This window comes from Buteo buteo, chromosome 3 (genome assembly GCF_964188355.1).
Source record: "Buteo buteo chromosome 3, bButBut1.hap1.1, whole genome shotgun sequence".
Lineage (NCBI taxonomy): Eukaryota > Metazoa > Chordata > Aves > Accipitriformes > Accipitridae > Buteo > Buteo buteo.
The window spans coordinates 73,778,237-73,805,771 of record NC_134173.1 but is presented as its reverse complement, the minus strand read 5'-3'; the positions used below and the strand labels follow the sequence as shown (position 1 = coordinate 73,805,771).

The 27,535-nt window shown below is 37.1% G+C and overlaps 1 protein-coding gene across 3 annotated transcripts in view; it reads left to right on the top strand.

The window, feature by feature from the left end:
• Positions 1-27,535, top strand: part of TRAPPC9 (trafficking protein particle complex subunit 9) — a 520,195-nt gene that overhangs the window by 159,100 nt on the left and 333,560 nt on the right. For all 3 annotated transcript variants that reach the window (XM_075024013.1, XM_075024014.1, XM_075024012.1), the window contains one exon: positions 24,372-24,514. In XM_075024013.1, the coding sequence (XP_074880114.1) occupies positions 24,372-24,514 (143 nt within the window). The remainder of the gene's footprint in view (positions 1-24,371; positions 24,515-27,535) is intronic.

The following is a 27,535-nucleotide window of genomic DNA, read 5'->3' as shown; positions in this document are numbered from 1 at the left end:
AGCAATTTAATTAAATACTATACTAGGATATAATGTCAGTGCCTTGACCTATAGAAAGAGTGCTACCTTCTGAAAGGTGAAGGATTTCCTTTCTTTAGACTGTATTATAGACTTTTAAACTATATACTCATTTTTTCCACAACTCAAATGCAATTCTAAAATCTTTCTGTAACTTGGCACCCTCTACATTTTGTTTTCTGCTTCCCGCAGACTTCTACTATGTGCAATGTACAAAGCCTCCATTCTTAAAAATATAGAATGTGACTAGTTCCTTTAATTTTTGGAACTGGTAAAGGTGAATACAATGTAAGTGGCACATGTATCATGGTTCACCACCTATATTTAACTCAGATTTGATGATGATTCTGACAAGCTGCTTGCCTTTAGACCAAGTCAGCAGTTCTCCATGATGATACATGTGTTGGGACAGAAGAATAAGTCATTTGAAAAGGACAGAAAATACAGGATTAAATGGCAAGTTGTTAGGAAAGACAATTTGAAGTAAATATTGAAAGCAATATTATTCTTAATTTTAACTTGTCAGTTTGACATCTGTGAAGTGCTGAATCCTTAACTTTTTTGGTTACACGGATATAATGACTGAAGTGAGCAATAGTGTCGAAGACCCAGAAAGATGTAGTACTTTACAGTCTTTACAAGTACAGGTATATATTGTTTTAACAAAAAGTTAAGATTCTACATGCTGTATTTTATTTATTAGCCTTTTTGTGTTCCTATTATGATCCTCAATCAGAACTTCTGTGCTTGTTTTTCTGGTTATTTCCAGTATATACTATATTATTAGCAAGTACACTAGACTCTTTCAGGAATTGTTTAAAATTATGACATTGAATGAAATTAATTCATAAAAATGAAGAAATTAGGGGAGAAGGGAGTTTGTGTTGGAGTGCTATTTTCTGTCTGGATGCAGTTTTTTGTAAGGCCACTGTAAGAGAAAAGCAAATTATCTGTTTGGGATCTAGTAAGAAGAAAAATTTAAATGAAAATTACATTTTTATCCACAATTCCAGTGTGGTGGGATGACCTCGACTGGCTGCCAGATGCCTCCCCAGCTGCTCCCCCTGCAACCGTATGGGGAGAGAATGAGATGTAGAAGCTCATAGGTATGGATAAGGGCAGTAAGTGGGAGAGGCAATGGGCAAAACTCAGACTGGACATTGCCAGAGAGTGGAATAATTTTCAGGAATCTTTTGTCCTTGTAAAGTAGTGAAAAGAACAAGGGTTGGTGTTTTATTGTGTGTGTAAATTGTCCAATTTTGTCAGTGTTGTGACAGCAACAGCAAACAGTGTTTGCTGTGCAACAGCAAAGGTGTTGCTTTGATTTTGGTCCAGCATGGGCCCTTCCCCGGGCTGCAGTCCTTCAGGGACAACCTGCTCCCGCCCGGGCTCTCCATGGCTGCAGCTCCTGCAGGAAATATCCCCCTGTTGCGGCCCCTGTGGGGCCCTCCCCAGGCTGCAGGGGGGGTCTCTGCTCCAGCGGGGTCTCTCCAGGGCTGCAGGGGATGGATCCCTGCTGCGGGCCTGCACCGCCTCCCGCCCTCCTCCTCCTCCCGCCCTCCTCCTCCTCCTCCTCCTCCTCCCGCCCTCCTCCTCTTCCTCCCCCTCCTGCCCTCCTCCTCTTCCTTCCCCTCCTTCCCCTCCTTCCCCTCCTTCCCCTCCTTCCCCTCCTTCCCCTCCTTCCCCTCCTTCCCCTCCTTCCCCTCCTTCCCCTCCTTCCCCTCCTTCCCCTCCTTCCCCTCCTTCCCCTCCTCCCCCTCCTTCCCCTCCTCCCCCTCCTTCCCCTCCTCCCCCTCCTCCCCCTCCTTCCCCTCCTCCCTTTCCTTCTCCTCCCCCCCTTGTTAAATTTAATCCCATTAATCATAGCCTAATGCTCCAATCTATCTAGATCCCTCTGCAAGGCCTCCTGTCCCTCGGGAGAGTCAATGGCACCTCCCAGTTTGGTATCATCAGCAAACTGGGCAATGGTGCATCCAGATTGTTGATAAATACATTGAACAGCACTGGCCCTAGAATTGAACACTGGGGAACACTGCTGGTGACTGATCACCAGCCAGATGTAGCCGCATTCAGTACAACCCTTTGAGCCCTGCTGTTTAGCCAGTTCTTCACACAGCACATCATGAACCAGCTCATCCCACAGTTGGACAACTTGTCCAGAAGGGTGCTGTGAGGGGCAGTATCAAAAAGGACTCAGCTGTGTCCTGCTGGAATCGGCTGTGTCCGACATGGGGCAGCCCCAGCCTCTCCTCAGAGAGGCCACGCTGCAGCCCCACTGCCAACACCTGGGCACAGACACCCCATTCATCCAGTAAACAGAAAAAATAATGTAAAAAAACTCCAGTCAAGAAATAACTTCCACCCCAAACTTAGATGCTCTTTTCTCCCCCGTTGTTGCCTCTTTTCTTGTCAGATGTTTATGATAAAAATCCTTACACTCTCAGGTTGAGCATACAGTAATGGTGAAAAAACAGATCCTTTGTGAGGTGATGTGGTACAAAACATCTGAGAGCTCCACTGAATATGTGTGTAATTAAACCATGAAAATATTGTTATTCAAAACACTACACCATCCATCATGATCATTCAAAGGAACTGCTAGTTTAATAGCAGAACCAAATTTTACTTTGTGTAGCTGTGAATTTAACGACCAATTTGCTGTTAAAATATTCAGAAAATTTGAAGGGAGAACATTTGCAGGTCATATTTTGAATGTCGGGCTTTTTACAAGAAAGAGGTTTTATCTTTCAAAGGTATGATTTTTAAGTATCAAACAGAAAATCAAACTACAGTTCTTTCTCCTGTTTCTTGTGCTCTCCTCCGTGTGGTGCTGTGTATCTACAGCAGTACAAAGCTGAATTTTTTTGAGTAGTTTTTCTATACGTTAAAACATTTGACACCAACTTCTTAGCCTGATTGAAGTGGAAGAAAACATTCCACATCTATAGATAAATCAGCAACCTGGAACTTGGCATGCATGAATTGTCTGTCACATCTCTTATGTTTTGACTGATATAATAGCACTTAAAAGCACAGGCAGATTAATGGGTTCCATTAATAATGACTTAAAATATATTAGGTTAATCGTGAATTTATTACTTATCACATAGTTCTAGCCTTAGAGATGAGTGCAGGACAGGTATTCCAGAAGTGAGGAATATTCACTGTGTTGTGGGATAAGGAAGTCTAAAAGACAAGGCTGCAGATATTTGAGCTTTGAAGTCCAGTACCGTACTGTACCAGACCATTTTCTTTAGCATACCTATAAACTGCAGAACATCACTTTACAGATTTTGTTAACATAATTTAAAGTTTCTCAATATTTCCTCTGCATTACAATGGTGGGCAGTTCAGTGAATGCACAGTAGGTTTTTTGATAATGGTACAGTGCTATGAATTAGGGAAAATTTTAAGCAAATAAGATTAATAAATCAACCATGTTGCTGAGTAGCACCGAATTTCTTTGTTAATAGCTGCAACAAAGAACACAGAATTCCAAGTATGAAATTTCAGTCTTAAGAAGAAAGATGGTAGTGAATCAACACTATGGCCTGGTCTGCAGGATCGTAGTGATTGTAGGATCTTAGTGGACATTAGAGAGGCTGTGAATTTTGGATACAGGAGTAAGAGAAGACTCCAACTTGGAGTTTGGAAATTGGACCAGCGCTGCACTGGGACATGAGAGACACTAAATTTGCAGACATATCTGTTTTGTGGAGCACTTGATTAGAAAGCCAATGAGAGAAAGTCAATCTCTTGACATTTTCCTGGGGAACATGTATGACCTGGTTCAAAATGTGAGGCCAAAGTGCCACCTTGTAATAGTGATCTTGGATACAGCAACAACTGTCAGTAAAGTAGTGCACAGCTTCTTAAAGCTGCTTAAAGCAAATATTCATAAAAATGAGAAAAGTTGTTGAAAAGAAAAGAAACAGAGCAGCTGAGAGTTAAATACTGCTAGTTAGCATGGAAACTTTTTGAGGGCACCGTATCAGAAGCACAGAACAAAAATATTTCCATAGGAAGAGCCTTTTACCTATCAAGAGTGACTTGAGAAGAGGGCAAAAGAAATTGGCATGTCTAAAGAGTAAGGCAAAAGAACACATTAAAGGAAGATGACATCTTTCAGAAGTGCCCTGAGAACATTTTTGTTAGGATCCAAATTTATGTGGAAAATACTATGGTATGAATGAACAAAACTAATATTGGTGTCAACAAGAGCACCTCTGTGAACTGAAGTGTTGTAATGGTTGTCAACTGTAGTTTGTCACCTCCTGCTTTCAGCCATCTCTGTGCTTGAGGATTGATTGATTGATAGATGGCAAATACGGTGCCAGTACTTTCTGAGAAATCCAGATCTGGGACACTGCGTGCTACTAAGCCTGATGTCTCTATTGGACACTTTGATAGAAATTGCAATACAGAATTAGTGGACACATGAGTATGTCCGATATACTGGGGACAAGGCTTTTTTATTTTTCTTTTGAAGTCAGTGCTTCACAGTCCATATGCTCCACATACTGGAGCTCTTTGAAAATGTGAAGAAACACTTGAAGGAGGGAGATGGTGGAAGTTTTTCTGGATTCAGAGAAACGTTGAACAGGATCAGAGAAGAAGGGTTCAGTGGGGGTTACTAAATACATAGAATTCAGCTTTGTTTCAAGGAATCTCATACTATTTGTGACTGGGAGATTGGGTTGGGAAGTAGTTTGTGTTCTTGCTTTGTTCTCTAGGCATCCTGTTTTGGATACTGTATGTGGCCACTTACGAGTATAAACTCGTAACTTTTCTCTGCTGGCTATTCCATTGGTCAAATTTTATCTTAGTTATAAGACTCTTTGCTTTTAGATTATATTAGTGAATCTCAGTAAATTTAGGTGAGCAGGTGTCCACCTATGGAAAGCATTAGACATGTTGCATAGTGGTCTTGTTTAACTGAAAGAAAGAACAGTAAATGAGCATTTAAAACATGCTGTCTTAAATATTTTTGAAGAAGATGCATCCTAGCAAGTACTGAGTGATAGCCAGGAGCCGGATCTTCTGACGTAAAAGATCTGAAACAAAAAAGCATCTATTTTTTACATTATTGTAGTGATCATTAACTTTTTAAGGTGGGGGTTTGTATTAGAACTCTCAGTGCAAACCAGGATTTATTTTTGTTTCATATTTGTATGTTCAGGCATTGAATCTTGCATCAAAAATTTCAAAGAAGCACTTCAAAATGTGAGAGTGCATATAATATGGCATTATAATTTTGAGAGAATCAGTGAAAACATACAGCCACCTCAAGAACATTTGGTTGTTTAAGTTTGTATTATACTCTCCACTATATAGAAAATGGCTAAAACCCCTAATTATTCTCTTTCCAGTTACGAAGCTTAAGTTGTATATTGTGTTGGCCTTTCTTTATCTTTTTAAACTAGTTTATGAACAAGGAAAAGAATTGAATTTGTATGAAGCAAGAGCAAGGGAGAGCAAGGCCTGAAATGTCTGCGTAATGTGGGCAGAGGGTGAGTGTATAATAACTTGCCACATATTTGCTCTGTACAACAACATTTTTTTTTTTGACGTCATTCATAAAGCTGTCATAACCACACCACAATAGAAAGATACTTCCCCCTACAAATTTTACAATATCTTGCGAGCTTGTTTGACAGGGCACATGACAGGTCTATCAAAACTGGGAGTCTCCTGTGACAAAATTCAAGACAAGTGGCAATATTGTAAATGAAAAAGATGGAATTTATATATGTCAAAAGCAACCCCATTTTTATTTAAATTTCTAAGAGTCATCTTACCATTTTTCCTTCTCATTTTACTATCTACAGGATTTGAAGTATTAAAAGGAGAAACACACTAAAATGCTGTCTAGCTGTACTATGCTTTTATATAATCTTACTTGAACACTTTCTCATCTTATCCTTGGGTCTCTTCCTTAATCTCATTTAGTTGGAAAGAATTAAACTGGAGCAAAATTAAGAAATAAACTTTAAAAAAATCTTTCTTGTATTTTTCCCTCACAATATTGGAGGTTTGTGGTCAGTGAAACAGATAGCTGAAGCCTGACCTGCAGACTGCTGTATGCTGACAAAGGCTTGTGACTTCTTCTACTTCACCAGGTGCTCTAATGAAGCAAACTAAAAAAGAGCAGAGAAACAAAAGGCAGTGATGGACATGGAGTCCATAAATTCAAGCACAAATGCTACAGTGCAGTACCTAAGGACGTGAACGATTTATTTTTATTAATTGAGGATATATTTAGAATGGTTCAGACTGTTGTCCATGGTACTTTCTTAGTGTAAAGTGGTAGGGTGGTAGCACATGTCTATTATAATACTTAAAAATGCATAGTCATTCACCTGTGTTATACAACCCAGCGCAGATGTATTCAGGTAGGAGTAGCTGTAGGCTATGTTGCTTTACAAGGGTATGGCTGGGTAGCAGAGAAGGTCCCTGCTTGCTACGTCCTGGCTGCTGCGTGCTGGGTTGTTCTGAACCTTCTGGAGAGGAAGAGGTTTTTTCCTTCTGGGGAAGCAGATCGGAAGGCTTGAGAGGGAAAGAATTTTTGCAAGTGAGGGGTGAGAAGGGGGAAAAAGTAATGGCTGAAAGGATGGCAGCTTTGCTGTCAGGAAGCCTAGACCTCAGCAGCCAGGGAGACTCATGGGAATAGCAAGAGTTGGATCATCAGCTCGGTCCGGTGACAGAATGGACTGTATCTACATTAGTAAGTAATGTGGACAAAAAATGCAGATTTTTGAAGTGGAACAGTTGCTGCTAAAGATAGGATGTCTATACTACCAATGCTTTTGAGGAGGGACAGGGGCTTTTATTTTGTCTCTAATCTGATATTATAGACTTGAATGCCTAGTAGTAGATGGAGTACACCTTCCAATTTAGTATCCCAGAATCGTTTCTGTTGGAAGGGATGTCTGGAGATGGTCTAGTCCAACACACCTGGTCAAAGCATGGTCATCTAGAGCAGGTTACTCAGGGCCATGCCCAGTCAGATTTTGAGTATCTCCAAGAACGGACACTCCATAAGCTTTTTGGCAAGCTGTTCTAGCATTTGACTATGCTAACAATAACAAAACTCTTCCTTTTGATTAAAGGGAATTTTCTGTATTTTATTTGTACCCATTGCCTCTCATCCTTCCATTGGAACCCATTGAGAAGAGCCTGGCTCCATCTTCTTTGGACCCTCCCATTGAGTATTTATACACATGGATAAGATTTCACTGAGCCTTCTTTTCTCCAGGCAGAACACTCCAAGCACTCTTGGCCTCTCCTCATATGACGGATGCTCAAATTCCTTAATCATCTTCATGACCCTGGGCTGGACTTGCTCCAGTATGCCCATATCTCTCCTGTACTGGGGAGCCCAGCACTGGACACAGCAGTCCTGATGGGTCTCAGCAGTGTTGAGTAGAGGGGAAAGATCACCTCCCTTGACCTGCTGGTGATACTTCCTAATTCAGCCCTTCATAATTCACCTTGAAATAATCAAGTTTGCGTGCTTCAGGATGACTCCAGAATGTGTGCAAAGACTCAATAAATAAGAACAAGTAGGAGGTTGACCACAAAATGATCTTCCTGATCCAGACAAACCAAAACCTGAAAATGCACCCATAAAGACAAACGGTGGATTGTGCAGAGTTCACACAAAGTCATGAAGGTGGACTGATAGAATAATAGAATCATAGAATATCTCAGGTAGGAAGGTACCTGTAGGGATCATCAAGTCCAACTCCCTGCTCCTCACAGGACTACCTAAAACTAAACCATGTGACTAAGAGCATCATCCAGATGCTCCTTGAACTCTGACAGGTTTGGTGCTGTGACCAGTTCCTGGGGAGCCTGTTCCAGTGACCAACCACCCTCTCAGTGAAGAAGAGAAAATGTGAAAGAATATAGTAGGCAGGGGAAACTTATTTACAAAGCTTTTAAAATTCTTCTCTGTCTCATTTGTTTTTTCTTTCTTTTTTTTTTTTTTTTTAAATAGTGCCTGTTCTTAGAAAATTCTAACTTCTAAGTGGTGGAAAGGGAGGCTTTTATTAGGAGAGAGAAGTCTAGATATATCTATCTCAAATTTTTTACTGACTTGAGGTCCCATCATAACTTTGTGGTTGACTTTATCCTGTTGTATTTTAAACCTGGATAGTTTCTTTTTAACATTTTGTGCCTACTGCAGTTGCCTTGGCACAATTCTAGTACCAAATATTTGAAATACTACATATAACTCTAATAAGTCAATTTTTTCAGAACTCGTTTGGATTTCTTGTCTGCTTTGGAAAAGTTAATTTCCTTTTTAATATCCATATAACTTTATTTTTCTCTGATATGGGTTGAATGCAGATAGGTTTCCTTAGGCAAACAATTACAAATCAACCCTTGATTAGAGTCCTTAAGAGTAGTTTACACTTTTCCTATATTAAAGCTGTGAGGCTTAGATATTTAAACTGAACTCTTATGTGTCTTTATTTCAATAGGAAAAAAGTTACCGTCATGTTACCTGGTAAAAATAGATCATAAGTTGCCAAACAGATTGTTTACCATTTGGTGTGATAAAATTAAAATGTTAGAGATGGACAAGAACAACTTGATTCTTTATAATTTTATTATTTTTTTAAAGCAGGGTGTGACACTTATCATCTAGATGCAAGAATATACAGTCAACTGTTTATGCTTCATTGTTTCTTCGCTTTGAAATCAAGTTTTGACTACTATTTACCTTCTATTAGGGAGAGTATAATACAAATTTACTGGTAAACAGTTAATGACTTTTAAATATTGCAGTTCCTAACTCTATTCAGTAAAATCCTATGTGTAACAGAACATGAGTGCGTAAGATTCAGTGTTCTTAATTTGTCCCAGTAAGGAATGAGTTCGTGAATCGGAAGGGAGCACTTTTTTTTAGCAAAGATGAAATTGAACCATCACCTGATTTTAATCATTCATCATTAAAAAAAGGGGGAGAAGCCATAGGAGGACTTTTGAATAGCTGAAAATGTGTATTTTGATACTTTAAATAACCAAATCTAATTTTCATGTAATTACTTCTGTCTTAAAAAAAAAGAACAAAAACAAACACCCAAAAAAACCCAACAAACTGAAGAGAAAAAATTTAATTTAGTTTTGAATGAAGCAAAGCACATTCCATCACAATTCTTTTAATTGCCCCCCTTTTTTTTTTTTGGCCTCAAAACTTTGTATTGCATATAGATTTTCCAAGAATAGGATATTGGATTTTTTTTGCCTCTTGACTATTGCATAATCGAATGGGAATGTACCAAAAATTGTTCCTGACTTTTAGCCAGTATTGCTGCAATAACTACAAAGTATTTGGCCTGTTTGCATGCAGGCCCACCGTACACCGAGCACAGTGTCCTGATCTGCTGTGGGAAGTGGGTATGTAGCACAGAATGGAGGGGGTCAGGGCTCCATTCACTTCTATGGATGGTGCGCTCTTCAAGTCCTGTGGACTTAAGTTGCTTTCAGAGAACTCAAAATAGGCTTTAGTTAGTAGTTAGTTAGCATATCCTTCTTTAGGCTAAATAATTAATTGTAGGCTGTCGGGTATGTTTTGTACATTTTCAGAAGTACAGGATGGTGTCCCACCCTTTTGTTTAAAATTAATCTCTACAAATTTTATTGCATCACATGCAGCAGTTTTGTCATTGAAGTGACAAATGGGATGGATAGAAGTTTTGATTTTTCTAATCATGTGATTATATTACTTTGCATTTATACGGTTTTTACATTGTGCATACGTTACCTTGCCTTTTGGTGAAATGATTACTAAAGCATCTACAAAAAAAGCCAGGATTTTATGAAGATTTGCAAAAATGAGTTTACAAGGTATTCTTCATTGTACAGAAGTCACTATGTTTACAGTAATGACATATTTTTAATACTGTTAAAATTTGAAAACATACTTTTCATTTCAAGACAAAATAGGAGCATTGTGATGATATTTAGCAGTAAGCCATTAAACATGTATTCTAACTGTCATACTTCTGTAAGAATAGGTAGCAAGAGGATGTCAGTGCATTGTCTAACTGGGAACGTGACAGGATTGTTGAGTTGCATCTTTCAATACGTATACACTAATAGACTTTTATGGAGAAGAAACTTTGAGATTGTTGCATGTTCTCAGATCATGTCTCATTTTTCTTTTCTCCCAGTGAAAAAAAGTTGTCAAAGTTGGGGTTTTTGTTTGTTTGTTTTCCCAAATCAGTCATTCATTCTTAAATAAGGTGAAGACAAAATCCACCCATGCATCAGTTGTAAGGGAAATAATTATTGTTCAATGTATGTTTATATGAAATAGTTTTTCCATATAAGCTGTTAGGAATTGGCACTCTTCCTAGTTATCTGATTTTGGTTGTTTTTTCCCATACAGCTCTTATTTCTGTAGAACTTAATGGATGGTCAAGTGGAATTCACAGAAACAGAATGGCTTTGGCTTAGGATTTAATTGAATATGAGTAACAGTTGGAAAATTAATGATTATTTATCTGTTTTAAATCTTTGAAGTTATGAGTCACTGTTTGGGAGTTTCCTGCTGCATATTTATGAACTTCTCTGAATGAGCTGACTCAGTGTGTTTTTTAAATAAGCATTTGTAATCCTTTTAAATGTGTGCTAACCACTTAGATTGGAAATCAAGTTAGCATCCCTAATAAAATCAAAATAGTTATTTAAAGATCAGGCACCAGTACCTTATATCTATCTATACTATTTCATAGAATCATAGAATATCTCAAGTTGGAAGGGACCCATAAGGATCATCGAGTTCAACTCTCTGCTCCTTGCAGGACTACCAAAAACTAAATCATATGTCTAAGAGCGTCATCCAGATGCTTCTTGAATATGTATATATTTTTATTTGTATATAAAATGTCTATATATGTATTTTGCAAAAATCTTTTAAATTTAAGAATTTGTTTAAGTCAGTTCACCACTGGGGATTCCTAGAGAGTAATGTGAGAAAGAATTTTTTGCTGAAATTTTATTTGTGTAAGCAGTTTTTGGAAGATGGTGGGATATGTTTAATGTTCTTGAGTGTCTCCGAGAAAAAAGGAGGGAATCAGAGACTATTTCCTGTTCACAGCAGAGAGAAGATCTTCTGTTCCTTCTGTTAGAAAGTTGGAGAGTTCTCCTGGTTTATTAGCATCTGATGGTTTTAGATGGTTTTACGACTTAGATTCTGGAATTAGATTTGTCATGTTTCCTTCAGGAAAAGATCTCTGAATCTGCTGATTAATTTTCTTGTTAATGGTGAATTACTGGACCTAATGATAATGACCTTCAGTTGACTTTTGAGAATGTGTTTTGTTGGAGGGGGAAAAAACAAAAGTAACAACATACATCTAGGCTTTTTTTTAATGTTATTTTTTATAAGATATTCTGTTACTTTTAAAGCATAATTGATCTATGTGAAGAATACAGATGTGTAAGTAGTGGCAGCTTGAAAACAATGATGGTCCAAGTATTGTCTGAATTGCGAGATCACGCTCAGAAATCAATGATAAATGCATACTGCAGACTAGTCTGACATACGCTGTTCAAATTGTCAGTGACTAGCCCTTTATAAATCTATATTTCTGAGAAAACATTTTGTGATGCCCTTCATCTCCTTTAAGACCTTTACCTTTGTAAAATTTGTCTGTTTTCATTGTAACATCACAGAATTTAAAGTGTATTCTCAGCCTTCAGGAATCTTTGGTGCAGGTGGGACTTGGAGTGGGCAATGGTGCTGGAGCTTACTGGCATGGACCATGTTTATCTGGCTGAATTGTGGCAAAATGGGATCAGTGAAAAGAGGAAATGAATTTTAGTGTCATCTCTACTTCTGATTCATATCTGCAATTATCATCTTGTGCTTACTGAAGAGCTAAGTCCATATTCTCAATATTGAGGAAAAACATTTGAGGAAGTCACATACACTGAGTTTATTACGAGAATTGTATGTTTTAATAACGTGAGTGAATGCTTGGTTGCTTGGCATATTAACTTTCAGAGAGCATGCCCAGTAAAAGAAAGAAGATACATTAGAATGGAAAGTGTTGCCACAACTCTAGGACCTGATTTCTAGCAAAACTATAGAACAAATTTAATTTCTGAAGCATTAATCCCTGAAAACCAATTTCACTCTTTTTTTATTCTGTTAGTTTTTATCATCATATTAAGGAGTAAGAATGTGCAATATTCATTCCATATAAAACTCATTAAATCAGTGATAAATTTAGCTCAATAAGTTTACTGATTTTGAAAATGATTGTGCTACTAAAGCCTCTATTTCCAACCCAAGTAGCAGCTGAAAAATCTGAAGTACTCAGTCTTCCATATTTATATGTTAATGGATATGCTGAATAAACAGATCTATTGATTAAGTTGTTCAAGCATTCCTGTTTTAAAACGTCTTTCTTCTCTTGCTCCTACTTTTGAAAAATCACTTAATTGGGCTTATCCCTCCTAATCACAGGAATTCCTGAAAAAAAAATGAGAATTGTTTAACACAAGAATACCAAAGAGCTCTCATGTAAAACTCTGATCACTCAGTTTCATGGATCTTTTTTGTGTTAGAGTCGATTTTTTTCTGATTTGCTGGGTGCATTATTTCTTTTTAAGGTACTTGAGCTATGGCAGAGGAGGATTTGTTTTATCTTTTGAGGTTGTGGGTATATTTTTTGTTTAGAATACAATACAGCCATATTATGAATAAAAAGTAGAAGAACAGTGAATGCAGTTGGGTTCTTCAGGAGACTGTTTTGAACAGTGAATGGATTTGAGATCTTCAGGAAACCATTTGTACTTTTTGTGTGCCCTTTGTATGGGATGGATTTGTATGTTGTAAAATACAAACCCTAAATTTTGCTTACTTGGGTTATGGTGATGGTCTTGGACCTGTGTCAGACCATACACCCATAGGGGAATGCGTGTGACTGTTCCTTCTTTGTCTGGGATATAATCTTCATATTCTCTGATGTTTAAAAAATTTATGAACTTTTCAAAGTTCAGGTTTTTATTGCCATTGGGGAAGCAGAGTAACTAATACAATTACATTATTCTTATTATTGGTAAAGATAGTAAAAACAGAAATGTAACAGCAGAGTTAATAATAATAAGGTATGTATGTTGGGATACTGTTGAAATGTTTTTTTATGAAGGGCAGTCATGGTAAGCAAATCTGTCAGAATTCTTTGAAGCATATGCTGAGCTCGTGAACAAAGGGAAAATCATTGATACTGCTTACTTGATTCCTAAAACACTTCTGAAAAGACTCTCATGAAAGACTTTTCGAGAGAAACAAATATTCTGTGAGATAAAAGTGAAGGTTCCATCATTAGTCAAGAGCTGGGTAAAGGCAGGATAAATGGCCCATTTACTCACTGAAGGGTGGTCTCCAGAATAATTGGTAGGGATCTGTATTATGCCTGTGCCATTCAGCATGCTCATAAAGGATCTGGATATTAGGGTGATTAGGATTGCATCAAAGTTCGTCAAGGGTAGCGTATATGAAAACCAAGTTTTAAGGATTATCTTGTGATAGAGGTGGGTTGTTAAAATTTGAGATGAAGGTCAGCATTGATCCACACGTGCATTGTAAAGTAATGCACATGGAGAAAACACAACCTTAAGTTCATATACATGGTGATGGGCTCTGAATTAACCGTTGCCATTAATGATAGAGATCTTAGAGGTATGAGACATTCTACGGTGTTAGTTTAATTTGTAGTACCAATGCAAATGGCAAACAGAATATTAGAAAGTAAAGGAATAGAGGGCAAAACAGGAAGTTTCTTCTGTGTTTACCCCACTTGTGTGCAGTCTTATCCCATTTTCTCACAAAGGACATGGTAGAAGGGTACAGCGGAGTGATGGGCCAGCATTGAGGAAGTGTGAAACAGTGTAGAAGTGTTTGGCATGAAAAAATAAAACTGAATAACTTCATTGTGTTACCCAGAGATTTCAGGTTGTTGCATATGAGCCTATTCAGGCGTGGTGGTGTTGCTTTTATTACCATCCTGGGTGGGAGAGTTGGAGAAGAAAACCTGCACTCACACTTGCAAACTTTAACAGTGTCATACAGCTTTCTAAAATTCTCATTTGCTTCACTCAAAATATATACTGAAAGATAATACTTGATTGCTGAGTCTGCAGTAGCAAGATGTGGTGGATAGCAATTAAAAAAAGCAGTGAGCTTGCTCTCTTGAAAGTGAGAGATGACCTGCTTGTGGATGAATAGTAACATTGATCAGATGTGTCATTCTTAACTGGGGAGCACTTGGTTTTGGTTTTTTTTTTCCCTGATGTTCTTTCTGGGGTTGTAACTATTTTGATACAATGTTGTTTTTTCATTTATAGTTTCATAACATGTAGGGTGTTTATGCTGGACACTTGTTCATTGCACCGTTATGCCCAAGAGCTGGTTTTATCCACCTCTCATGGGTGTGTTCTTTTAGTGAGAAGATATCTGACAGCATCTTGTGCCTTTGCTCTTGGGGACCCTGATACAAGGTGTAATGAGCAGGTTTCAGTGAGGAAATACAGTGATGCTTCTTTACAGCAACCAACATGTTACACAGCCATTGCTGGGTGAACCAGTCTGAGTTGTTGGTCTCCACACACAGAAATTTCCCCTTTGAAGGGCATGTGTGTGTGTGATTTCTTCATCAACATCTATCCCTGCATTTACTCTCCTTTTGTACCTTCCTACTTCAGGATCAGGGCGGGATTTCAGAATCAGAGAAGTTATTGAGGAATGTGTGTAATGAGTTGTCCCTCCATTCCTTCGAGTCCTCCAAGAACAGAAAGCAGGGCTGCCTGATTTCTTAGCGCACGTTTTTCTAGGAGGTTCTGCAGTTTAGGCAGGTTCTGTCAGTAGGCAGAAAACTCTTGATGGGAATGGTCCACATAAAAGTTACTTGTATTTAAATTATTTTTAATCTCTCATCTGTATCTCAGCCAACAATGAGATTCTGTGATAGCCGTAGTCAGCAGTGCTTGTATCTAAATTGACAGATGTATAACCTTTGAGGCAGTTAAGAACATGCATCAGCCACTTGGGCATTCGGCTGCAATAGTACTGCCCTGGAGACCTGGATGCAATTTGCCTTTAATTAAAGAAAGCAGAATTCTGTGATTATTATTACAAGAAGGATTATGTATTATATTTCCTGAATATTTCCAGAGGGGAACTGAACTCTAGGAGGGTATACTGTCCAAAGGAATAATGCCATATACTCCTCTTTCTCCTATCTTTTGGAACTTACAGCTTGTGTTCTAGCTAAAAAATGGACACAAAATAATGTGTGCATTATTCCGAATGTGTGACTGCAATAGCCAATTAGAAAATGCACAGTTTAATGCGAGATGAATGCTCTTCAGTAAAAGATTGCTGTATATTGTGTTTTATCTGTCAATCTGTATATGTTTGTTAGAATGACCTTTGAGTCACCCTGTTCATTAATGCGGAATGACTATAGCATGCCTGCCTTTAAACTTAATGTTATTCTGCTCACATCTCCATTCTCATTATAAACATGGCTATTTTTAGCTAGCACAGATTCAGAATATGCCTTGTAAGCTTAAGGGGGATTTATGGAGCTCCTGTGTGTATTCACTAGAGATTCCTTGTTGAAGCTTACTGATTTAGGATTGGGGAGGGGTAAAATGTACTATTTAATTCCTGGCATATGCCTGCAGGAGCTATATTTAGCTACAGCTACTTGTCACTGCCATTGTGCTATTTTTACAAAGGGATGCAGCAGTTTCGTTGTTCAGGAGCTTAACTAGACATAAATGTAGATGGATGAGCTACATAAATATTGGTGTACTGCAAAAATTGCTACTGAAAGTCAGTGTGTATGCTGTAGGTGTACTTGAGTAAAACTGCACTAGAGCATGAACGCAACAGGCACTTTGTTCAATAGACTGGTTGTGTAAATTCACCTGATTAACACATGTGCTAAAAATTATATTTAATTTTGCTTTAGACTGATAAAGTAGTTTAACAGGAGTAACAACGTGGGCTTTGTATTTGTACATAAAAAGGTCTGACTTAATGCAGTGGCACAATTTATTTCATTGCTTAATCAGTTATTAAGAATTTTATCATAGCTTTTGTAGTTGCCATGCATATTTTTAATGGAATACAGAAGAGAAAAATTAGTATGGAGAATGCTTGCTGCAGTTTGGTTCTAGAGGATGATTACATATGCACCACAAGATGATTACATATGCATATCCTTTTTATAAGGCATGTATCAGGACTCTTGCTATCATTTACTGTACTATTTGGTGCTTTAATGAACAATATCTACTGGGAGAGTCTCCTTTTCCTATTTGGGGAAAATTAGGAATTCTACCTTGATCAGTTAAGTATTCCAGTAGATTTAGATTTGCTTCATGATTTGCATTCAAAGAAATGCATAGCTACTTACTGTCCTTTCTTGGCTGCTTAATTTCTTCTCAAAACCCCAGTATTTATTTTTTAGCAAAAAAAAAAAAAAAAAGAAACAAGAGAGTTGTTGTGTCATTTATAAAAATACAGAAAACCTGAAGTATATTTTGTGTATCAGAAAATCAGACAGGCTAGCCATAAGTGAAAAGACTAATATTCTCCAGTGAGAGAGCAATGAATAGATCTCTTTCTGCAAAATTGCATGGTATCACTGCACATTCTTCCCATTGATTATTTTCATGTAAAAATTCAATTTATGATATAATTTACTTTTTATGAACCATGATACGGTGTTTTCTACAGGTAGAAAATTTCATATATGGTTGTTCATGTATTCCACTTCTGATCTTCATTTCTTATTGTGGACTTTCTTGGGCAGCCTAAGATTTGTGCCAGATACTAAGGACATCAGGGAGGACTAATTTATTTTCAGTTTTGGAATAATGGTCAGCTTGAAATAAACCTTGTGAGGTAAAGGCTTGGTGCTCTCCTTATCACAAATTATATACTCCACTTCTCCTCCCAAATGTCCTTTCAATACCAGTATTTCAAGTAAAGGAAGGTCTAAGTGTTTGAGGGAATGGTGTGGATTCTTGCATGGAAGAAGCTTTGAAGATATCAGCATCCAAGTCCCTGTGGTCTGAATTTTGCAGTAAGAGACCAGTCCAAAGAGTCAATGGTAAGAAGTGTGTGTATCTCAGAAACCATGAAGTATGTCGTGAGAGCATTCAGATTTCAGTAACGCTGCTCTTTGCTTAGCTCTCCTCAATGGGGAGTAATAAAAACACAACACTACTGACATTTAGTTGGAGTTTTTTTCTATTAGACTGGAGATTTTTGTCTTCCCAAGGAGAATTATAGAATCTCTAGCTAGTCAGCAGTTTCTCTGCTTTTCCTCTTTAGTGGTGTGTGTGTGGGTTTTTTTCTTTTTATCCTCCTGAGAACAAGTGGGCAGGAGGATATTCAGCTTATGTACATAAGGGCACCTGTTGCTTCTCCCAACACTGCTGTTATACCTCGGTTTTTTTATACAGACTTTATCCTTTAAGTCTGATTTTTATACAGACTTTATCCTTTGTCAGCTTACCCTGTGGGATCATGGACTGTAGACTCAGTGATGGGAGAAAGAAGCAAAAATCACAACTATTTGTCTTTTGTTAGACTATTGTAAATTGAAACTCAAGAAAGTGCTAATTAAATTAATTTTGATAGTCAAATGAATACATAGGCAGAGATATGTGCATTTCTCAATGCCAGGACTGAATTTTTTCATGAGATCAACTCTAAACATAGACGCAGTCTTTGCATTTACAACTTGGTCCAAGGACTGGAAGCTTGACCTATTTGAGTCCCATCTTCCTTTCAGCTACATAGGCATCTCCATTTCCTTCCCAATGCTCACATTCTTGTCTTCCCTGAAAAAAGATTCAACTGTGTTCAATGTACTGCATTTCTGTATGAACCATGTTGCTGGAGCAGCATATCCCACGTGCTTGGATTTGAAAGCTTGCAGTCTCTAAGAGTGGACCTTTCTGGGTTTGGTCCAGTAATGCTTTGGCCAGGTAATTTTGATAGTAAAGATAGGAAATTGAGGTATGGAGCCACATACAGAAAGAAGGATAAAAAATTAAGTCTGACTAGGGCAAAAAATCCCTACTCCACTCCGTGGTAACTGTGTGCTGTGCAGATGGAGGTGAACTATGTGGCTTCTCAGTGTGAATGAAGGTGAGCGAATAGGACTGGCCTGAGGCAGCAAGGAGCAGAAGAGGGCTTGAGTGCACCATTTGGAACTGTGGTCTGCAGCCCGAAGCATCACGGAGGCCCTGCAGTGCTGTGTGAATACAACAGCCCTGAGGAGAACTCAGCCTCAAGTCCCAGAAGCAGCGAGGAATGAGGGAGCAGGTGGAGATGCCACCAGCTCTGCATCTCTGCACCCACGGAGCTGAGGCAGTGGGACGCCGTCTGTGTCAGCAGCGCTGGCACTCTGAGCACACTTTCAGCTGGCCATCTCTTTGCTGTTGTTACTAGCATATTTATTGTCAGGGTTACCTGGTGCTGTTGAAGAGTGTGGTTAATTTGAGAAGCTTTCTCTTTGTTACTGCCAAATAATTTAATTAGTTGCAGTTAGGCAGCTGAAATTCCTGATCCATGTATTATTTACACAATCCTCAAAGCTCTTAAAAGAATTTAAGCATGGCACCCAATAGGAGAAATTGAGAAATTAATCTTGCAGAGAGAGATTCTCTGGTGCCTTTTGTAAGGTGGAACTGATGAACTAGTACATTTTTATTTCTCTTCATTACTGATGAGTATCACTGATTGCCCATCAGAGCTGAATATGGGAGTGGAATGGTCAGAGAAGAAGAGGAAAGAAGGAGGGAGGCAGACAATTTAACAAAATGGGGGTTTATAGCCTGTTTAAAGAAAAAAACCAACCCACTCAAACCAGAAAACAAAAGGCATCCAGTGAGAAAAGGGGCTAAAAGTCAGAAAGAATGGTTAAACACTCATTAATGCATAGAGCATGTCCTGCTAATGCTAATTTGCATGAGAAGCAGCTCAGGAGCATGATGGGATTTGGGAAGAAAACATATTTACTCTTGGGCAAGTAATTTTTTTTTTTTTTTTAAGGAAGGTATATTGGAAGATTAGACACCTAGAATAAGTTATTTTTCAAATTTCAAGCCCTAATCCCATGAGAAATTATATTTATTAGTAAAAATTGTTTTCTGTAAGCAGTTCAGAAACTAAAATTGAAAGATTATAGTCTGAATTTATATATTTTTAGTCTGGTCTTCATGCTGCCTTTTTTTTTTTTTTAAAAAAAATAATGTTATATCTTAATCGGGAGCCTGCAATGGTATGTTCTGGTATTTCTTCACAGTTATTGCAGTTAGTATCTGCAGAGTCTCAGGAGCAAGCTGCCTATATCGAAGTACTGGCATTTCATCTTGTATGAAATGTTGAGATCTACTTAGTGTCATTTTTACCATACTAAAGAGATTTAGAAAAGACCTGAAAATGCAGCATATGTGAGTCTTTCTTATAAAGTACAATTTGTTAATTTAATTATGGAAAACAATGATAATGGATATTTCAAAAATAATGTTCCAGTTTGAAAAAAATTTGATGACATAATCTTGCTTTGCTATCTGAAACACAAAATGCAGTATTTATGGTGATGCAATACTGTAAGAAGAAACACTATAAAACAGAATCTTCTGGTTCTTCCAGAAGATGATACACACAGGGATAAAATCAGAGTTACTGCTAGTATAATTGCTTAAAAGTAAAGAAACAAAGAATAAAGAAACAAATCTACTAAGCAAGATAGATGATGTAAGAATTAAACCCAGGAGCTCCTGACCTGAACTGTTTCCAACTGTAAATTTTACAAAACCAAAAATTTAGATGCATAAAAGTGTTTTTCAGCAGTGAAGAGGAAATTATATGAACATTTTATTGATTGTTTACTTATTAACAATATATGACTATAAATTTGAGTTTCCTAACTACTAATTCACCTACAGTGTATATTGTTCTTATTGTTCGTAGTTTCTTTGTTGATTATATCTAATGTTGCTGTTCAGTAATTATTCCCTTTTTTAAAAGAAAATTACTCTTAATGTTTTTCATATTCTGAAGGATTTTTTTCTTTAAAAAAGTCTAATTATGAGAGTTGCTAATATTAAATTAAGCTAATATTTTGTGTTCTTCTATGGAATGTTTATTTTCCTTTACATACAGCATATAATGATTGTGTCTCTGCAGGTGGATTCTTATATCCTTGAGTTACAGTTACCTTAACATACTCTTGGTCTAAGCCCATTTTTTGAGCCAAAATAGTGCTCTTTGCTACATATAACTTTGAACACTTTTTTGGGGTAAAGCTTCTTGACTCTGTTAGTCAGTCAACCCTCTTACCAGAGAACAAGCATACAGAAAGGATTGAGCACCATATTTAACATCCAAGCACAAGAAATCCCCTTAATCACTGCTCTTTCCCCCTTCACTTATATGTTTCTTGTGTCATTAGCTGTTTTGGGAATACCTGTTCTCAATCAATAATGTTCTAGGTTCTGCGTAAGTAGCAATATTTTGTAGAATTATATGGAAATTCTCTTTAGAGTTTACTCTGTACTTCTGGCTAGGAAGTACTATAGTAGTAGTTCGGTATAAATAATTGATCTGAGTTGTAGATTATAATTGTTTGAATTGGCAATTAAAAAATTAAAAATCAGTATATGAAAGGTGTTACTGTTCAGACAGAGTCACTATTGAGGGATTGGCAGAGGAGTACTAACTATTGTCACTTAGGAAACTTTAATGCCAAATGTTTTGCTTTTCATTAGTGGCATAGTGTTATTCAAATAGCAGTCCTTTTCTAATTTTGCTTTTAATTCTGAATATGGGAAGCATTTCCATGGGCAGACTAGAGAGAATGATTTTAAAAAAACCAAACAACTGGTACCTGCTCTATGCAGAAAATATGTTTGAGGAAAAAATGCATGGGAGAAACCAAAATGGTAATTTTTTGATAGTTTATCTGTAAAATATTTCTTGTCAATATAGTAGGTGGTATTAATGTCTGGTACCATTGCTTAAGAGTCTTGTCATCTGGAACTTACATGCAGAAACACTTTTGTTTCCTTTTCTTCATCAATAGAAGGAAGTACCAATGAAGTAGTAAAAAATTTATCAAGTCATCATATAGGTTAAACAATTTACCCATATTTTTACCATTGAGTTTCCAGAATGCAACTCAGCTTAAAAACAAGAATCCCCCCCCGCCCCAGTCCATAGATATTCTGAATTCCAGATGTGTTCAGTTAACAATAGGCTTCTTTTCCTGGCTGCCTGCCCTGGAGGTCAGTGTACTCCGTCCTTCCTTCCTTTTCTTCTTTATGGATCATCCGCAGGCAAAATTATGTTCGTAGTGACACCCTGCCGTTTCCTTTTGGTCTGCAGTGAAGCAGTTTGGAGAAATCTAATAAATTATGTTGGTATTTATAAAAAGGAATAGAATCTGCAGCTCAGTCTGTTATTTGTGTAGGTTTGACAAGGCCACTGGAGTAAGTATACGACATTATTTAAATCAGGGGCTGTACCATTTGGACCGTTCTTCTTTGCAGGTGCTGTGGGAGAGAATGGTAAATTGTTTTAAATTGGAGGTTTGTAAGTTTATGAAAGTGTAGGGTTTTTTTTTTCCTATCCTAGAGATAGAAAATCAACCTTTCATATTGTATGTGGAGTCCTTTCCAAGGTACATGTGCGGAGAGGGGTTTAAAGAGTATTGAATTTGGGTTTTTTTACATTCTGTTCATATTACATGAATCCTAAGCAATAAAACTTTCTCTGATCACCTGAAGGCTCCTGAAGAAATCACTTCCTTCAGTCATGTTCCTCCCTACACATACATCTACAGTCCTGATGTAAAGTCTGCCTGCTGTTTTATCTTTGTGTGTAAGTGTACGGTCCTAGAAACCCTGCAAATTATCATGGCCAGAGAAAGATTATAGGTTTGGGTGTTCTGTGGTTCTCAGAGATATTAAAAATCTCTGTGTCCTCAGTATTAAATGTCCCCAGTTAGATCTTACATTTTGAGTGAGAAGGGGTGTTCTCCTGTTGTCTACGTTAATAGAAGACCATTAGGTTTTCTTTTCCCTGTTCTCTAGCATGGGGTGTGGGGGACATGCAGTGTCATCAGCAAGTTTTCTTTGACAAATTCCTCACTACAACAGGGACCAAGATTATGATGATGCCCTTAAACTGTCCTGCTCATCAATGTCACATAATGGTTGTATTTTTTAGCCTTTTTTCTGGAGGTTTTTCATTTGGTATAGGATGTTACAAAGTGTTTTGCACCTGGAATGATAATGCTCTGTGACCTTTCAAACTAACATTTATTATGTATTTACCTGTAATTTTATGGTACTGGGCTTAATAAATCAGCTTTGTGCCATGGTCCTGTGTAGAATGCACTATGGATCCATACCACAGGAGCTTTCCCAAGCAGGATACTGTCAGTATTACAGCAATAATACAGAACATATATAGCTGGAGTTTTCACAGATTTCCTAATTGAAATTGAAGTCCATTCTCACATTATGATGTAAGTAGTGTCAGATCCCTGTACTTACAGAGTCTGGCTCTGATTTTTATTAAATGGTCCAGCTGGTTAATTAGAATGAAGTATGTTTTGAATGGGTTTGCGCTTTTTGATTTTTGTATTTAATATTGATTAGCTCTCCTGACATAACATAAACTTGAGTTCGTTAACTACAAATTAGGAATTGACATAAGCAGAGTAGACGGGTATGTCCAGCGTACCCAGTGAAGGTTTTAATCTGTATTATGAGGTGACTCTTATGAATTTTAATGAAACTAAGTTAGGAATTGGAGTTAGCCCACTTTACTTAAAAGCAAGCTGGAAATAGCCAATACATGTAAGCATGTACATGCAGGAAAACATTGAACTCTTGATTTTGGTGTTCTTTAAATCACTGGATTGTGGTTATTTTAAGAAATTGATTGTATCCGTGTTTCTGTTCCTTCAACCAGACTTAGAATGGCATCAAACATAAATTTTTTTTGTAAGTTAGAAAATCCTTAGATTGTTCCTTAGAGCTAGAAATTAGGAGGTTTCATAAATTGTTTTGTAAGTCTTCAATTGAGAGGGAGAGTGCTTTTCTCTGTGAGGATTGATGACATCTGATAAGTATAATTGGTTTCCTGGATAAGTTGTTGACTTGAGGTTTGGGTTTTTTCGGTTTTGGAGGGGATTGTTTGTTTGTTTGTTTGTTTTAATAAAGAATGAGCTAAAAGCCAATCAAAGAGGAGATAGGCACTGTTTCTAAATCTTTTTAAGAAACGGCTGTCCTTCTAGACCTAACATGGTAATGTCCCTGTCCGGGTAGAGGTCTGTCACTACCTCTGTCCTTGCTCTGAGATGTGGCAATAGCAGCTGCTTGGGGACCAGAATAAGAGCTGAGAAAAAAAATAATCCAGTGACACGTCCCAAATTCTCACCTTGCTTCCAGCAAACTGTGTTTCAGGAATATAATGAAAGAAGAGGTGGTATGTAGTGTCTTTGAATGAATCAAAGGTTTGTTCTGAGCTTGAACACTGATGATAGCACGGGGACTGGGATGCTTGGAAGCCTCCCACATGCTGTTCATTAAGGAAAAAGACATGAAGCCCAAAATTTCATCACAGAAGTAAAGGCTTACTACTACTGGGAGTATTGAGTGTGTAAGACTAATTCTAGGGGATCACCCTCATTTTTAATATTTGCTAGCCAATCATGTTGTATAAAATGAACATCAAAGAAATACAAGGTTCATGCACTAGATCTAGTTAACAGTGTTGTTTTAAGCTGTTAGTTAATAGAGATAAGCATATGCTTACCGCGACTTGTTGAGATACCAGATGCTTTTAGTTTTGTATAATCTTTATCTGTTCACACTCAAAAACTTTAAAGGTTTTCTATTTGATTATGAAGATAATGAAGCGGTGAATATTTTTTCAAGACTATGAAAGCGCATATCATTTAATAAACCCTAAACTTTTCTAAGCAAAAATAAGCTCTTTTTTTTTGCTGTGTTAAGTGTGGTATGGAGAGGAATTATGTAGAGAAGTCCAGCTGACTTTGTTCTGTACTCTTTAGTTTTTGAAAGGATTAGGAAAAAAAACCAATTTACCTAAGATGCAGTTATTTGTTAGATTGCCTTTTTTGCTTGAGATGATAGAATGGATGTGTTAGGAAAGCAAATTCTTGAGGGCATAGAAACTTTGTTGGTAAATCACTTCTGTGGTCTATTTTAATTGAACTTGTGAAATGCACAGTAATGAAACATACCTAATAAATAATTTACTTTTATTTCTCTAGACACTGGAAGCCATTTTGAATTTTAAGTACTCTGGTGGACCAGGACATGTTGAAGGATATTACCGGAACCTTTCACTAGGCCTTCATGTGGAAGTAGAGCCGTCTGTTTTCTTTACGCGTGTTAGTACCCTTCCAGCAACAAGGTAAGCCTTGTTTTGACTCTTGTATATTTGACTCATTGTCTCTATTATGTTGGCTGTAACTTAAAGACCATGCTGGAAACTTTCGATATGATCAGCAACATGTAGGTAAACAATTATGAGAACAAATGTTCAAAATTCCTCATTTAGGAGTTTAACCTCCTTTAACTGCAGACTATGATTAAAGCAATCTATGTGCATTGGACAATTTCTGAGGTTCAAACGTTTTTTTCATGATGGTTTATTTTACCAGAGACAGGATATCTCCTGTTTATTTTAAAATTTGATGACTCCTTTCTATATCTCTTGGCTGTTGTGGTGTGTTGTGCACTACATTGTTTTGTGTTTGTCTAACAGAATCTTACCCAAAATGCATGTGTAAATGATCGTCTTTGGATGTGAGGAATAAACTGTAATCATTCTCTCCTTTGGTTCTTGCTTTCTCTTGTAAGCCACAGAGTAGTTTCACATATTGTAGTGAGTTTTAAAATCATGGCAACACGTGATGGTGGTCAAATGCCATAATCACGAAAATCTGATTGCCTAAAATTCATCAGCCACTGAGTGCAATCAGTTTTAATAATTTTTTTTTCTAAAATTGTCTTTATTTGCTGCTAAATACACAGTTCCTATTCTGCATGTTTTTATTAATTTTGCATTGCTTTACATACTGCTTAGGCAAAGCCCCTTTTGCAAAAACGAATTCTGTAAGTTAATGATTATACCGATCCTTAATCAACAATTTTTTGTTAATGTAAGTTCACCTATGCTAATAGTGAAATACTCTACAATCTTTAAATATTTGGGATGTATTTGAACTCTGGGACTTCCAGAGGTGGCCTTTGAATAGCTGTCATTCAAAAGATGAATAAATGAGCTTGGGTTTGTTGGGAAGAAAGAAGACTGAGAATGGACTTTGTTTCAGTGTGTAAATACTTCTGAGGTATAAATATCAAGGAGAAGGAAATACTCTTTTAGATGAAGGATGAAGTTAGTGCAAGAAAAAATTGTTACAAATTGAACATGAATATGCTTTTATTAAAAATCCCCTTGCAATAATCAGCTACCAACTATCAAGTAGGAGGATTATTGAAAAGAAAGCCAGTGTTCATAGTGCGAGCAAGCATTTTGTTTGGTTTAAATTCTGAAATTATTTCATCGCAGTTATGTAATACTACTACTAATAATAGTTGAGAGTGAACTTAATTGATCCAAGAGATTCCTACTGGTCCTAGGACCTTTTTCATGACAGACTTCAGAAATAAAACCCAAAGACAGGCAAGAAGAGAATATATGTCTAGGAGATACTGGGCTTGTATTTCACTTTCAAAGAAACAATGAGTCACCAGTATCATACCATTGCAAAAATGTCAAAGGATGGATGGACAGCATGTACATAGTGTGCAAAACATGAAGTGTTTCTTTTGTTCCTGTGAACAAAAGAAATAAAGCCTCAAGAGAAGTTTGGGGCTTGAACTTGGAGAAACATGAAGAAAAGTAGGCAAGTTAGAGAAAGTCTAGAGCAAGAAGAGTGATAAAATGTGACTTATGCTTTAACATAAGCATAAAGAAACTCTTAGTCTTGCTGAAGCAAAAGACTGACAGGGGACTTGAGTTTTTCATTACATAAATGGCACTGCCAAGACGATAGGTATCTGTTTTTCACAGCAGGTAATACAGTAAATAATGACCTTTGCATATAGCAAGGGAATTTTAGGCTAGGCAAAGATAACAAAACACTGAAATATATTTTGTAAAAATTGTTTAAAAATGAGACAAACAAGAATTTTTTTAAATGAATAGATTGCATCCAGCTCTTTTAAGAGAGACCTAAAACTCTATGACTTTATTGGTAAGCAAGTTTGTCAAGCATTTTGCTGCTTGAAAGTGTAGCGTAATAGGCATAATTTTATTCTTTTAAGAACTGCTCTAGTAAAGTAAATCTAATGCTACTTGCAAAGTCAGAACATAGTATCCGGAACAGCTGTTTGCAAAATTCCAGGAACTTCATTAATGATGTTCAGAGTTTCATCCCTGCAATGGCACATTCTTAGGCCTTTGTAAGGTTTTTAAGGTTTAATAATTGATCTCTCTTGATCAACCTGGAAGTACCACAGCATCTACTTTAAATAGTTTTCAAGAAGATTCATGATACAAGTTAAAATACTTGGTTTGCATTTATTATTTGCATGCATAGTCCTCCTCATTCAGTGTCAAAAATGTCCTTTGTGCTCTGCCTATGTATACTTTTAAATGGGCTGCGCGACTGCTCTGTGGTTCACTGCAATTCCTTTCTTATAGTCACAGAGTAGCTTGGGTGTGAGGCTGTGAACCTTCCATAGAAGCTTCAAATATTTCACGATACTTTTATTTGAAAGTCTCTTGTTGGTAAGCTGGCTTTTTGTGCTAGGTTTCCCCAGCTGTGTTTTGTGTAAGACAAGGTTATCCTACCCCTGCCTTGTCAATCTATTCTCAGGAATTTACTCTGTGTGGAAAGTATTTAATCCTGAAATCTTTAAAAATAGATTGAGGTGCTAATTCAAAGGTAGAGTTTCTGCATTGTTCAGCTGTGTACAGTTTCACAAGTCTTATAGCAGCAGGTGCTATATATAGTGTCTCCAATATAACCAAGTGCTTCAGCTTATATTGTATGCATTTGCTTCATTCTTTGCCTGTTCATCATACCAATCAGCATTTAAGTCAGTGGAAAGTTTATTTTAAGTGATTTGCTGATTGAAGGTGTAGTTAAAGATGTGACTGCTTTTAATTAGGGTGCCTAGAAGTTTTGCTGGGTTGGGGGAAAATACTGTAATATTTAAATTCTTTTCAGAAATGTTTTATTGCAAGACTTGTCAAAAGAGTGTTCAAATCTTTTTTTTGTTACATTAGGTATATATTGTCTGTTAAGTCATGAATGCATTTTGGTTTTAAGTGCTTATTATCCCTTGTTGTTTGTTCCATACTATTAGCTTTAGTGATTGGTAACACCATTCCTTTACTCTTGTGCTTCCCTGTGTTGATTCT